Below are 15,325 nucleotides of genomic sequence, written 5' to 3'. Positions count from 1 at the left end.
AAGATGGCCGCCAGTGGACTGACTTGCTAGAAAGACTTTAAGTGCCTTGCAAAGACAACCAGGACGTGCAAAGACAACCAGTGCCTCACCCACCTTACATTTGGTTTCCCCCAGTCTTGAATATTTGGTTACATCCTTGATGTTTTGGTTACAATGGTACAATGGTGTAGGGATTGAACCAGACACATAAATCATGAGCCTTGACCACACTACCCCAACAAGATTACACATACATTTCAAGGAAACCTTTTTTTAATGGGTTATAGTTTAAAGTTGAAAATAAATTGGACTTCTGCTAATTTGACTTGAACTAGAGTCTTATAGTGTAGGATCTCATAGGCCACGTGTGATAAGAACAGAAAGGACATGCTTATGATCATGAACAAATGATGCAAAGGAAAGATTAGGGGATCAAAAAGAAGGATGGAGTGGGACAACATGGTCTCTCCCTCATGATAAAAAGGATATCTGAAAATACAGAGGGAGTGGTTGCATATGGGTAGAATAAAGAAAAAAGTTGGGTTGCATAACTGATAAAAGTCTATCTGTGGTTCAGATCGGCAAGCAATTAATGTCTTTCAGATGCCATGTTTCCACACTGCTTTGCATAGCTTAGATGAGTTTACTTTATCTCTGGACCACTGGGTACTAACCCCTGACCTGGGAGGGGGGGGGTTAAACTAGGAAATCTGCAGGCCTGTACATGAGCCCTTTTTGGCTGACAAGGAGCTGTGTAGAATATTCAGACAGGAAAAGTTTCCTGATGTTGTAAAGAATGAATCTGCAAGACTGGGCAGTTGATGAGATGTGTACAGTGAAATTAAGCTGGTCATCTGCCACCACTCCCAGGTTCTGGGCTGTTCTGTTTGGTGTTAATGTAGTTGAACCAAGATGAAAAGTGAGGTTGTGGTCAACAGATAAGTTGGCTGGGATCACGAGGAGTTCTGTCTTGGCAAGGTTGAGCTGAAGCTGTCGCTCCTTCATCCAGGCCGAAATGTCCGAGAGGCAGGCAGAGATACGAGCTGAGACAGTAGGGTCATAAGGCTGAAACCACAGGTAGAGCTGTGTATCATCTGTGTAGCAGTGGTAGGAAAAGCCATGTGCCTCAATGACCGGTCCAAGTGATGCTGTGTACATCGAGAAGAGGAAGGTCCAAGCACTGATCCTTGAGGAACCCCAGTGGTCTGCTGGTGTGTCTTGGACACCTCTTCTCTCCAGGAGACCTTGAACGATCTGCCAGTGAGATATGACTCAAACCATCCAAGTGCAGTTCCTGTGATGCCAAGGTCAGAGAGGGTGGACAGGAGGATCTTGTGGTTCACTGTGTCAGAGGTAGCAGACAAATCAAGGAGGATGAGGACGGATGATTTGGAGTTAGCTCTCGCCAGTCGCAGGGTTTTAGCTACTGACAAAAGGGCAGTCTATGTTGAGTGTCCTTTTTTGAAGCCAGACTGATGTCTGTCGAGTAGGTTGTTCTGTGAGAGGAAAGCAGACAACTGGTTGAATACGAACCTCTCAAGAGTTTTAGACAGAAAGGGTAGGAGAGAGACCGGTCTGTATTTGTCAACTATTGTGGGGTTATGTGTTGGTTTTTTAAGCAGTGGGGTTACTTGAGCCTGCTTGAATGTATTGGGAAAGCTTCCAGGTGTGAGAGATGTGTTGATAATGTGTGTGAGTGCAGGTAAGATCGATGGAGAGGCAGCTTGCATAAGACGGGAGGGGATAGGGTCAAGTGGACAGGTTGTAGGACGGTTAGAAAGAAGCACTTTGGAGACCTGTTTTCTTCAGAGATTGAGGAAAACAGAGGATGGGATGTTGGAAGAGAGTAGCTGTGTAACACGAGGATTTGCTGGCTGTTGAAATAACATCTTGGTAATGTTGATGCTCGCTCTTTGCTGTTGCAAGCTGCTTGATGCATCTGACCATCATTTCAAATGTTGGCCTTTCCTTGGTTTACATAGCACTTGAACTGTTATGTTCAGCCTACATGGGTGTGTTCACATTCTTTTTTGCACACAAGCTACTGCATGAAGTGGCCATTCTTGTGCTAAACATATCAAAGTTTAGCGATAGGGCATGTTATTGTGAACTGATCACAAATGTAAACAAGTTCTGGTTTTAAGTCTTGTCAGGCATCCTCTGAGTCCACATCAGCAGAGAAGAACAGGAAGGAACTTTGATAGGGATGAGCCTGACAAAAAACATGCGGTAAAGATAACTGTGTGCCTGAAACGGGCCGATCAAATGCTGGCGTGATGAAAAAACAGCAGCACCACCTTGTAAGGATGGGACAATTGTATATTTTGTTGGAAAACATTTGCAAATTTAAATTTTCTAAAAAATATAATAAATGCTTCAAATTCTGGTGCACTAGCTCTATTGTTTCCTCTTTACACTATTACTTTACACATCCATAGTACTATCACTAATGTCTTTTTCCTTTCTTTTCTCCACCCACATCTTGGGATGCCCATTCTGAGGTTCACTAGCTTCTGTCATCTCAGAGTTTCATCCAACAGAAGCCATAACTTGTCATAAACCACCAGTATACCTACTTGCAGATTGCATGGATTCCTATTCTATTAAGTCATCATAATCATAATTATTAGTAAAGTTGCTTGGCTACATCTGTTCAAATTAACATTTGAATTTTTGCTTTCAGTATATTAGTTTAAATATGTGTCAGCCCACATATATGCTGAGTCTTGGTTTCTCGTAAGGTTTCTTCCTAATCTACTTTAATATCTTTGTGTGTTTTTTAATGACTTGATATTTATAAAAAAATAAATAAAATAAAAATATGTTGTTTTCAAATTCTCTAAATTTGAGAAGCTGTTGAACTAAGGAAAAGTTTTTGAAACCGTACACTTCATTGAAATAATTCTTTAAACCACAAATCAAAGTTTATCAAAAGCATTTAATATTATTCAGAGTAATCAATGTCACACGAATTCACAAAGTGTTTAAGACATGTCTGGCTCAGTTTGCTTCGTGTGTGAATTCCAAAACAGTGCAGATTTTAAATAACCACAAAAATAAAAATGAGAGAAGTGTATATTGCAAAAGGAAAAAATATTTCTTAAAAAAAAAAAATATCAAGAGTATAGCTCAAGAAGATCTCAGCACCATCTACATCATAAAACCAACATTTCCTGATAATACATGGATTATTTCAAGCTAACACATCTAAAGTTTGGTAAAAATTACAGTTTATAAATCAAAGATAATTTCAATCCCATTCACACTGTGTATATTGAAAGATTACGCCTGCTGTGGCCAGCATGGCAAATGTGTCCTCAAATGAACAGCATTTTCAAAAGGACAGAAGCACCACTAAATGTCTTAGGTACGGTAAAAAAATTTTTTTTTTACCCCAGTTCATGAATAGAGTAGGTTGCTTATCTAGGCTCAGTATTACTGACATAAGTTCAAGTCACCATTTTAAGTAAAAAAAAAAAAAAAAAAATTTTTTTTTTTCATTTGTTTCAGAGAGCTGTTCTATTCTGAGAACGCTTCTGAACATGGCCCCTGAATTAATTATTATTTTAAATTTTTTTTTAAATAAAACTGACAAGGTAAACAGGTGTCCAAATACGTAACCATGATCACATTTGTCACTTGTTAACGTAAGAGGGGAAATGTCTTTTTAAAAACTTTTGTGTACAGAAGACAATTTAGGATTTAAGTCAAATCCAACCGTTCTGTGCTCTACAATATATATGGACATGGAGTCAGTTCTGAGAGATTTAATATATATAGACAGATATTTAAAGGGGTAAGCACCAAGACTTAAACAACAACAAAAAATATATCAGCACCTTATAACTTCCCCTTTAAAATATTACAAAGAAATTAGAACAACAATAGCAACCCTTAATACATATCTGATAACCATATTGAGGCAGGGGACAACATTTTATATCCAATAAATAGAAGATTTTTAAATAAAAAAAAAATTTACAATTAAAAAAAAGAATCGATCTGTATAGCGGTGAGGAATAATTCACTGAACAATTATATTCTCACAAAATGCAGGACAATGAGTGATTAGAAGAAGAAAAAAAACACAATCCTAAAATGCTTTTTGTCCTGCTGATGAATTTGCTTTGTGGAAAACAAAATAATGACATCATAAACACAACATTCCATATCTAAAACTGAAAAAGTCTTTAAAACCCGTATGTTTTGAATCATTCTGAACAACTGTCTTTTAATTCTTAATGCTTTAGAAAAATGTCCATAGCTCTATTATTAGTATTATTCATTTTATCTCTTCACTAAATACAAGTCACAAGGCCAATGTGGTATATATCTAGGCTGTTCTAGTTTTAGAAATAATAAATTATTGGAAAAAATAAAATAAGCACCCCATGAAAAGTACAAAGAGCATTTACACATTTCAGTATTCAAGACAAAACAAAAAAGAAACATAAGAAAACTAAGAACTAAAACCAAAACAGACATGCCAGACATGACATGATCTCATCAACTCCACGGTTGTGTTCCATTTGAAGTCCCTCAGAGCCATTCAGAGGCTGGTACACAAGACATACAGAAGGAAACCGGTGTCTTATTGGCTGACTGGTTCTGTAAACAATGCTGAGTAAACTGGTTTTCAGTTGGCAGTTCAACAAATATTAGCAGTAGTAGTTAAAATTACTGTTGGAAAAAAAGAAGTCTTAAATTGGACTAAAACAAAAGATCTTGTCCTGCGAGCAGGAGTTTTGGTTATGGCTGTGTGAGGGAAAGGGATGAGTCATACTCATCGGGAGCTGGGAGTGATGGCCTGAGAATGAACACAAAGAAATGATGTTACGATCAAATGACCCATTGCAAGTCTGAGCTTTATTTATGACAATGTGTGGATGCACTCACCAGGTTGAAAGAGTCATACACATTCATCAGCTCCTCCATGCGCCATTGCTCCAGCACTACTACATTGGAGAGGTTAGGGTTGCGTTGTCGTGCACAGTCGTCGCAGTGCACTACATACGTCTTCCGACTGCCATTCTCACTGGTCACAAACAGCAGGTCAAACACCTCCATCTGCCCAAGAACAAACAACAAGCTCTTTAAGTATATACACAACTCACGCAATCGTTGGTGTTTCTTTGTCATTGTATATTTTAAGGTGCAGTGTTTAACTTCTGCACCACCTGTGGCACCAAACAACATTGCAAATATACTGACCATCTATCTTCCACAGTTCTAACAACCAGGTAATTCCACCCCAAATTCCCACCATTGGTTGAACTGATATTATGTCAGGCTGCCGAAACAAATGTATTGACTAGTGATGGCAGAAATGAAGCCTTCCGAAACTTCGAGTCAACTGAACCAATCGCTTGGGAGAATTATTGACTGTTTCAAAGTGCTCGAAACACTGCATGCTAAGGACATCTGCTGGTCACAGGCATGTAAATGCAGTATGAAGACTCTACAATGACACAATGCACTGGAAATTATTTACTGCCTTGTATTTGACATATGTTTTTCATGGTTGTCTACAATATCCTGGAATAAACAGATCTGAATATTTTGAAAATATGTAGACCATGTAATAAGTTTTATTTTCCCCCTTTTTCACCCAATTTGGAATGCCCAATTCCCAATGCCCTTTTTTTAAGTCCTTATGGTGGCGTAGTGATTCACCTCATTCCAGGTGGTGGAGGATGAATCCCAGCTGCCTCTGTGTCTGAGACTGTCAACCTGTGCATCTTATCACATGGCTTGTTGAGCGCGTTGCCACGGAGACATAGCGTGTGTGGAGGCTTCATGCCTCGCTCAACTCATCACGCACAGCACCGAGAACAAACCACATTATAGCAACCACGAGGAGGTTACCCCATGTGACTCTACCCTCCCTAGCAACCGGGCCAATTTGGTTGCTTAGGAGACCTGGCTGGAGTCACTCAGCACACCCTGGGATTTGAACTAGCGAACTCCAGGGGTGGTAGCCAGCGTCTTTTAGTGCTTTAAATTACTCAGCGAGTGTGTTAACCACTACACTATGCAGCATTTGTAGCTTTGAAAAATTGGGTGTACTAAATGAAAAAGAAAGTAAAGGTGCGCTATCATGTACAATAGTCAAAATTCCAGATTCACATTTTTTAAATCTCAAAATATTTACGTCTCTCTCAAATTTCTTTCACATAAACACAACATTTTGATTTTGTTTTCATGTGGAAGCACAACTCAAGCTGATCGACAGGGAAATTAAAACAACTAAATTCAAAACTCTTGTTTGAGTCAGTCTGACTTTATGGATTAAGTTATTGCTAAACTGACTCGAGATCAGTTACAGCCTGTATTTAACACTAATTCGGGGTTTCATTGTGGGATCAACGCCCCCTAGCATAACCGCGAAACATTTAGGAACGGTTTCAAAACGAAGCCTTGTTTGCTAAATTCACATGTCTTGGCCAGTTTGATACGCATTGGTTTGAAACAAATTATTCGTAAAGGTTTCGAAGCTTCATGAAGCGTGTTTTGAAAGTGCTCATCACTAGTTTTGACAGGCTAGGGGTGCAAAAATTATGCACTGCACCTTTAAACCTTTAATTTCATTCAAAAATGTACTTATGTTGACTTGAGAGAAAGTGATGCACGAAGGAGCTTTTAAAATGGGGCACACAACTAAAAACTGATCCTGATCTACTTACATCACACTCGTTACAGTAGTAGGCTGGCTCATCCTTCACTCTGCTCTGGTAGGATATCTTCTTTCCTGCTGCCACCAGCTGGTCCCTTAGGATCTGAATGTGCTTCATAGACTGGAGAAGACAGTGTCTGAAACGGAGGAAATGAAAATGTATTAAATTCACTTGCAACGTAATTGTGATGTAGAGCTTGATAAGCTCTTCAATGAAAAGATGATGACACTGTATACTCACTTAATCATCTTGTAAGTGTCTGGGTCAGTGACTCTGACAGTGCGTGCTATGTTCCAGGACACATGAATCATAGGAACGATGGATTTCACTTTCTTCACTTCGTTCCACTCAAACCTCTCTAAAGCCAACTGGTACTGATATGCTACAAATACAAAGATAAACTAAAGTGAGCCAAGGACTAGCAAAATAGCTTTTTATAGATACAAGGTAGCTGAGAGGTAGGATTTTTGTTTTACACAGTTAGTTAAAACTAGGCATGTGAAGGTATTCAGTAATACTGTATATCACAATAATTAACATGCATGTTATTGTTATCATGGGCAGTTCAAAATAATGTAAATAATTCTAGATAACCTTTCAGCCAGATTGTTTAGATTTTTCTGATTGCACAGTAGTTTTCCCATCAACGAATCAAGATTAACAACACTGCGTGTATGCGGCATAAATGACTCTGATGTAAACAAAACCAACGTGGACAAGAAGCATGGCTGAAGGAGGAATGCAGCTGACCCTTTATCCTCCTCCTAAAAAGGTAAAGTCAGAAGTGTGGAAGTATTTTGGGTTCCATAAAAATGCAGAGGGATTGTTGGTCGAAGATGGTTTGCCTTTGTGTAAAACATGTGACAGACAAGTGGCAGCGAAACATGGGAACACCTCAAACGTGTTCGCTCATCTGCGGGACAGGTAAGTTGTGACAGTTCTGTTCGTTTTCCAAACCATTTTTGAAAACTGAGAGACAACACTCAACTAGCTTAGTGACGACAAAGAAAGTGAACTGTCGTTGCCATTGCAGATAATGTGTAGCTTGCGAACCGGCGAAGAGTATTTAGCTAAAACTCCACTAGCTACACAGTAACGTTTGCATCTTTTTATTGTATATAATTTTTTTGGTTTAGTTAAATTATTTAAATGTTAAATTCATTTTTTAAATGTTCAGGGTTCTTTTCAAAGTTCTTTGTTATCTGTTAAATTAAAATGCCAGTTTATTATTGAAAAAATTAATTACACTTGTTATTAAAAGAACAATAATGTTTGTTTATCTTTCAACATGTTTTTGTAATGTAATTCAATACCGTGATACTACGGTGATAAAAGCTTCAGCAGTTATAGTGATGTGAAAATTTGATACCATCACATGCCTAGCTGCAACTTAATTTAACCACCATGTCTGATGGATGAATTGGATGTGTGGCAGAGTACACCCTAATCTAATCTACAAGACACATTCAAATGACCTGGACAGATGGAAACCTAAACAAGAACTACCACTTTTTGAATGATCAAAAAGAACAAAGAGAGAAATAATGAAATAGGAGTTCTTAAAAAACTTTGGTGGCCATTGAGTTACTTACAGTTGAGAGGCCCCACATTCCAAGCGATGTTGTTGCACCAGCCCACAGCCTGAACCCAGTGTACAGTGCCAGCGTTGATCCACACCAGGTCTCCTGGCCTCTGGATGAACCGGTACACAGGTATATTAGAGCGGTACAGGTCATCCAGAACTGGCCACCATGATCCCGTCAGGTAGTCCACTCCATGCCTAAGCGAAAAAAAAAAATGAATCACAAATTTTGCTGAGGAATAATGTATTTTTTTTTTAAAGAAATATTTACATCCAGGATTAACTAATGTGTACTAAATTTGGCCTTGGGCAACATAATCGACTATTGTTTAATAAAAAAGATTTTTTCCAATTCACCATGGAGACACTCAGATTCACATTGATGATCATCAATAGTATTAATTGGCTCCATTATTTGACATGTCTAAAGTAAAAGCATGTACAATATGCTAAATGTATTTAAAGATTTGTAGTTCATGATGACTGGAATCAAAGACCATTTGATTCAAGACTATTCTGAATGTCAGTTGCCTATGATTTCATTGATTGGTAGAGTTCTTTACTTTTCACAAAAATCACTGATAGCCTGCCAGTAGTCATCATGGACGGCAAACCACTCGCAATCTCCGGGCCCAATATTGATGTTCACGGAACAGAAGTTATTGTTCTCCTGGTGTCCTGATGACAGAAGCAAAAACATGAAATTTAACATCAATAAAGAACTACAAAGTAAACACTGTAATGCAAACCTGCCAAAGCAAGTGAAACTCTGATCCGCTCTGATAACTGTGAGCTTGTGTCACTTTCACAAACCTGGTGTGCGGCAGCCAGGGACCTTCATGTAGAGTTGTACTGTATTCATGCCCAGAATTGTGTGTCCAACATGGCTCAGCATATTCCCACTGGAGGACACACGCATAAATGCTGGCAACTTCTGCAGTTCTTGCAGCTGGGGCTTCCATCTAAAAAGCACAAGACACATGGCATTTAGATCCTGTTTACACCTGGTATTTAGATGCGTTTTGGGTGATCCGATCATAGGTGGTCAGCGTTAAATACAGATGTAAACGGGGTTCGAAACATTGTCTGATCAGATTACAAAAACCATATACGAATGTAGTTAAAAATGCATGTGACCACATCGCATTTAAGGTGTAAATGCTAATCCGTCCTGAATGCATCCCGGACACCAGCAAAGCATCACCCCTCACCTGTCAATCAATCTAAAACAAGAGTTTAAACTTTGCCGGTTACGTGCTGCTTTAAAAGGAAATAACCGTTGGATCGGAAAATATGGATACATACACAAGCGCGAGAACTTCACAGATCTTCTTTAATGTGTCTGATATCAACATGCAATGACACATATTTGAAGCACAAACATCTATAGCTTAACTAGCAAAGGTACTCCACTAAAAGAATGGATCATTCTGTTGCGTTTTTGCGTAGATTACATTTCAACTGCATCTGGGAGAAACAGTGTGCCAGTTCATTCTGTCTTTGTTTCGCTTTAATATCATGCGGTAACTAGGGATGTGCACAAGTAATTGACTAATTGAGTAATCATTCTGCACCAGCTAGTCGACTATTAAAATCACGATACCATCATTGTGTGTTTAGAAGCAAGTTTGGCAATACTTGTAATATTTTCATTCTTATTGAATTCTACTCTATTGGTATTCGGTTATTGTTGGAGTCATGCATACCAACGTACAAGGATCTGTTTTTATGGTGGAAAGAAAATGCCAAGCGGTATGAGAAACTTGGAAGCTAAAAAAAATGTGGGTTAAATATCTGAACTCGGGCAGAGTGGATTTTGTTGGAAAAAAAGCCAACTTTCAACACTTGTTTTTCTGAATAATAACGTGAAATGATAAAAATGTAATAGCCTTTTTATGTAGACTTTATGTAGAATGTTTATATATATGTGCATTACCCTAATGCTGTCAATATTGTTCCTGGTGAGTGTAAATGTTTTTTTACTGTTATTTTTAAATCTTTTTTTTTTTCTTCATTATGTTTAGTGCATAGCTCATTTCATTTTCTTTCCCCAAAAGAAAAGCATAGTTTGATGAAGATAGCTTATTTTGAAACCATTCTTGGTAATGTTTGTAAATAAAACAAAATAGAAATTTCAAGTAAGTGTCATACTTGATATTGATAACTGACATTTTAATTTACGAGTTATCAATTACTTGTTTTTTTTGTGGGTTTGAGTACTCTACTACAAAATTACTCAAAAATGCCCATCTCTAGCAGTTACTGACATAGTGATTCATGTCGTCATGAAATCAGAGACCCTTTCTTCGAAATTTGAACGCAAGTGGTCATGGGAGATGAATTTAAGCGATTAGGTGTAAATAACAATGTGTCTCGCCCGATCTGACCACATCACCTGAGACGCATCTTAATACCAGGTGTAAACGGGGTCTTGGTGAATACAGATCTGTATACACCTACGTTATATGGTACATGTTTTCAGCTGTTCAGCATATGGGGCAGCATCCTATTTCTGCACCCACAAATATGTTTTGGAATGGTGAAGCTTATAATATCATTCAAAAGAGAAACACAGGGAAAGGCAACTGCACACATTAATGCAAATTATTTCCTTGAATACACAATGGTCTTACCTTTTAGGATCAGATAAGTCAATGTTGGTGCCAAATTTAATTATCTTTCCCACAGTTTTCTGCTCTGAACTGTAAAGATAATGAAACAGTGTTAGGTAATATCCATTACATATACACACACAAGAATGGTGATATACAGTATATCAGAGACATATAATCAAAGTCAAACCATTAGTTCTTAATATACTTTTTAGTACATGTTTGGGCTAATTCAAGAGTTAAGTTCTGTAGAAAATTGCAATTAATTACCTGGAGCCAGTAGCAGAGGAGTTACTGGATGCGTTCTCAGAGTTAGTGGCTGGTTTCTCATCTTCATCATTGTCATCATCACTGTCCTTCTCTTCCTGCAAAACCAGATAATGATATGTGTATTGTGAGATGATTTCAACATCAATTGGCAAATTTAAGAGTGTGTGTTTATGTTCATACCTGTAAGCTCTCCTGGAAGCTGGAGGCCTGGTACTGAGCATACTTGGAGATAGTTGTATGCGACCTGCTGCTCTCGCAGGGCCACGTTTGGCCAGTGCCAGTGGGATCCCAGTTCTCATCTGCTGGCTGCTGGATCTGGGTCCGCACTTCCACTGAATGTTCCCCATTTGCCTCCACCAAAGACTTAGTGGAAAACAAACCCAAATCTATAAAGGAGGAGGAAGAAACAAAGAGAATGAATATCAATTAGTTGGGCGACACAACTACACTGTTACAAACTGAAATGTTATCTCTCTATGCATGTACATTTGTATGTTTGTATGCAGTAACTCACTTAGTCTTAGGGAGCCAGCAAGTCCCCTGATGACAGTGATGGGGTTCTTCGGATCTGTGCAGAACTGCAACAGCACTGGTGAAAATGCATCTCTCTTACTCTCCAACTGCAGAGAAACACCATTGCTCCTTTATGATATGCTATCAATATACCAAACATCAACCCTAACATCATGGTGAGTAGAGGTTTATGTGCATGTATTAAAAGAAATGTCCACAAGGGGGCAGAACAAGCTGACAAAACTGCAGTTTGCTTTTTTTAAGAACATAAGCTTACATATATACTGGGTGTGGGGGGGTTGAGTTTTTCTGGAGGGATGGGCTGCTCAGTGGTCATAATTGGTTTCACAGAGAAGGCAGGTAGGAGGTAAGACTCCTTAAACTTCCCTTTCACGCGAGCTCCCCTGAAACAAAAAGACATTTCATATGGTCTGTCATAGTCTAAATTATCAACTAAAAAGCAACTGCAGCCAAGAAATATGCCTTTTTTGAGACTTCATTCTTGATGGAAACATCACTTACTTGCAGGCTCGGATGATTTCACTAGCTGTGTTCTTTATGGTGATTTCCTCTAGAGGAATCCTCTTCTCCTCCACCTCTGAAGCAATGAACGTTTCCCTATCTCCACTCTCCACCTTTATAAGGCGGATCTTCAGTTCTTTGGGTGGCCCATCTGTCAAAGCCTTGAGTTTCTGAAAGTCATCAGAACATAATGCTGATGAAGCTGATTGGAGTTCGGAGGAACGAACAGAGTTATTGCTCTTGTCCTTACTCCGTGCCCACTCTTCTCCTTCACTCTGCGATCGGCTACATTCCTCTTTCCTTCTTTTCTTGTCCCCATCACACTCTTGTTCCTTCTCCCTGACCTCTTTACTCTGAAGGTCCAAGTTGCCCAGCACCTGCCTGCTCTTCTTTTCCTTGTGTGACTTTCCGTCCTTGTGCCGTCGACTGGAGCTGGAGGATGAGGAAGATGAAGAAGAAAGGGACATATCGTCTTGTTTTTCTCTGTGCTTTTTCTTCCTCTCTTTCCTGTCCTCATATTTCTTGCTAGTGTGTTTGTGTTTCCTCTCTCGTTCTCTGTCTCTATGTCGATCCTTTTCTTTAACAGGTTTGCTAATCTCGTGCAACTCTACCTTTGAGCAGTCTGTAGAAGGGAGTGTATGTTTGTTCATCTCATAGCTATGACCAAGTTCTGCTAGCGAAGATTCTGAGATGGTGGTCAACTTTGGTAGTTTTTCCATCTCCATTAACTCATTCTCAGATTGAGAATCTTTCTCACCTGGGGGATCTTCTCTCTTCTCTTCCTCATCATAGTTACCCAAAAGATCTGACTGGCTTATTTTAGTGTCTTTCTTGCTTTCTGACACCCATCCTGTGGGTGAGAGGGAGTGGGGCTGACCTGAGTTACTACTGGCAGGGAGTTGGGTCAGACTGCTAAAGACATGGTGATTGGCTGAACCTGATGTGGGGGAAGTGCTTTGTTGTTGCCTGCAAATGTCAGGACCCAGAGAAAGAGAGGAAGAGTACTTCACTCCCACAAAAGCAGAGGGAGGAGGGCGGCCAAAGGGTCCACCACGGTAGGTATATTTCTGGCTCTCAAGCACAGATGCAAGGTTTTTAAACATGCTGTTCACACCTGTCTGATGGAGGTGTGGCCGCTGAGGTGGTGGTGAACAAGATGGAGTTTCATCTTCTCGATCTTCTTCTTCATCGTCCTCACACTCACTTTTTTCCACCTCTGGAAGGCCATACAGCTTAGCCAAGTCACTATGGCGATAGCTGGTTCCTGTTGTGGGCAGAAGGCTTTCTTGGGTCTGCTTACTTAGGGCATTGGCAGGCTTGGGAATGACTTTCGGAACCTCCTCCTCTTCCTCAAGTGAAGATGTGCGGCTGCAAGGAGACACCAATGAACCTTGCCGACTTAACACAGGTGGGCTTGTATGGCTGTCTGGCTGATAATCTTCTGTTTGAGATTGTTTTAGGGCAGGCATGAGGTCTGGAGCACATAAATAACCCTTCATGGGAACAACATTTGCAGAAAATGGAGGTTCTGGTACCCTCTGTTCTCCACTCTGACCAGAATACAACTCCTCCTCTTTCTTGATTGACTCATCTAGCATCTTCATAATGTTAGCTAATCCATCAGGCAAAAGCTCGGAAGGTTCCTCCTCAAACTGGGCACTATCATAGTCACCACTGCAGCTACTAGCACTGCTACCCAGACTTCTAAGCCCTGTACTGGGCATTTGTTTTTGAAGGCTACTTGCAGTTGTGCTGATTGGTGTGCACGAAAAGCGAGCATCCTTGGGGAAGGCCTGGTATAGTTTAGGTGGCTCTCTCAGTGGTGGGGGGTTGGGTATAGCATCCATAATCCCAACATTATGAGAGCCTTTTAGCATGCTGGGGCCTTTGGATGGGTTGGGTTTTGATTGTATTGTGTGGTTGTCCATGGAACCCATAACACCAGCCTTGGAGGGGTATGTGGATGTGGGGATCCCAGTGGAATTCTGTGATGGAGGACTGAAGGGTGCTCCACTCTTCCACTTCTCTCTCTGCCTTTGCTTTTCACGTGCATATTCTGTCTGAGGGGTGAGAGGAGGTGGCTGTGATCGTTCTAGAAGGGTTGATGCAGTTCCAGAAGGACGTGGGGGCAATCCACCTCGACTCAACCAGGGATAGGGTGGTGAATTCTGGCAAGGAGATGAGATGGAGGAAGGTGCATTAGCTGGAGAAAGATGAGGGGGTGGAGGCTCTGCTGCAGTACCTGACAGCAAACGCTCCAGACTCTTGATGGCAGACTCATTGTGTGGCTTTATCTCTACTTCCTGCCTGTCTTTATCCTGTTTCCTCTCCTCCTCCTGCTCTCTCCTTCTCTCCTCTGCTTGCATGTGGCCCTGCAGTTCTGCATCAAGCTTATTTAAAGCATCAGCAATGGACTGAGGGCTTGGGGCAGCAGGTTGCAAACAGGGCCTTTGGTAGACTGGGGCTGGGACCGTAGTAGTTGCCTGAGAAACTGAGGAGGATGCTTGAATGGGCACCTTTGTGTATAAACTGTTGGGCATTGGCTGTATGGCTGAGTTGACCATTATGTGTGCTGGAGGTTGAGGGTGATGTAAGGGTGAACTGACTGTCTGTGGGAGAGTGTTGGAGGAATTGCTGGTGATGACGCTCTCCCCTGATCTCTGAAGCCCTGAGTTTAGGGTGGAAGGAGCAGATGACACTGGGATGTAGTTAGGTCTACCTTGTCCTGTGTGGGGAAGAGCAGACTGCTGAAGCTGGGACTGTGCCACTCTGTGTGGGTGTGGATGGGTACCAACACCAGGGTGGACACCCTGATACCCTGGATGTGGTTCAATCATAGATACATGGTTTGGGTTGGAGATTAGCACTGAAGAGTCAGTGGCTCTCCAGCTGCTCAGGGAACTTGGGTTGGAGCAGGTGGTAGGGGGTGCTGATTTAATTCTAGGGATGCCTCCATCATTGATGTAAAGTTCCAAGGAACATGGTGGATGGGGAATTTCCAGATTTGGGGTAATCACAGGTGCTCCAGCAGGGGCCTGAGGAGGTGTCATGCGTTGGAGGGTCTTTGGACCCTGGGTATCCCCAACAACCCTATTCTGTGCCTGGGAAAGGTGAGGGGAAACCTCAGAATCCCCTGTGCCTGAATAGACATGTGACTCCTAAAAATAGATGAA

General features: G+C 40.7%; 1 protein-coding gene across 6 annotated transcripts in view; it reads right to left on the bottom strand.

Moving 5' to 3' along the window:
• Window positions 1-2,897: 2,897 nt before the first annotated feature.
• The window catches only part of LOC127455100 (lysine-specific demethylase 6B-like), a 124,400-nt gene continuing 111,972 nt past the window's right edge, over window positions 2,898-15,325 (bottom strand). For all 6 annotated transcript variants that reach the window (XM_051722702.1, XM_051722717.1, XM_051722693.1 and 3 more), the window contains 13 exons: window positions 12,153-15,310; window positions 11,908-12,034; window positions 11,632-11,737; window positions 11,298-11,503; window positions 11,118-11,212; window positions 10,869-10,937; window positions 9,049-9,197; window positions 8,799-8,913; window positions 8,246-8,433; window positions 6,894-7,035; window positions 6,663-6,789; window positions 4,876-5,046; window positions 2,898-4,786 (listed from right to left, as the gene is read on the bottom strand). In XM_051722702.1, the coding sequence (XP_051578662.1) occupies window positions 4,763-4,786; window positions 4,876-5,046; window positions 6,663-6,789; window positions 6,894-7,035; window positions 8,246-8,433; window positions 8,799-8,913; window positions 9,049-9,197; window positions 10,869-10,937; window positions 11,118-11,212; window positions 11,298-11,503; window positions 11,632-11,737; window positions 11,908-12,034; window positions 12,153-15,310 (4,677 nt within the window). In that variant the 3' untranslated portion in view covers window positions 2,898-4,762. The remainder of the gene's footprint in view (window positions 4,787-4,875; window positions 5,047-6,662; window positions 6,790-6,893; window positions 7,036-8,245; window positions 8,434-8,798; window positions 8,914-9,048; window positions 9,198-10,868; window positions 10,938-11,117; window positions 11,213-11,297; window positions 11,504-11,631; window positions 11,738-11,907; window positions 12,035-12,152; window positions 15,311-15,325) is intronic.

This window comes from Myxocyprinus asiaticus, chromosome 2, assembly GCF_019703515.2.
Source record: "Myxocyprinus asiaticus isolate MX2 ecotype Aquarium Trade chromosome 2, UBuf_Myxa_2, whole genome shotgun sequence".
NCBI classification, from domain to species: Eukaryota; Metazoa; Chordata; class Actinopteri; order Cypriniformes; family Catostomidae; genus Myxocyprinus; species Myxocyprinus asiaticus.
Note: the sequence above shows the minus strand (reverse complement) of the source record. Positions and strands in the feature narration are given on the sequence as shown.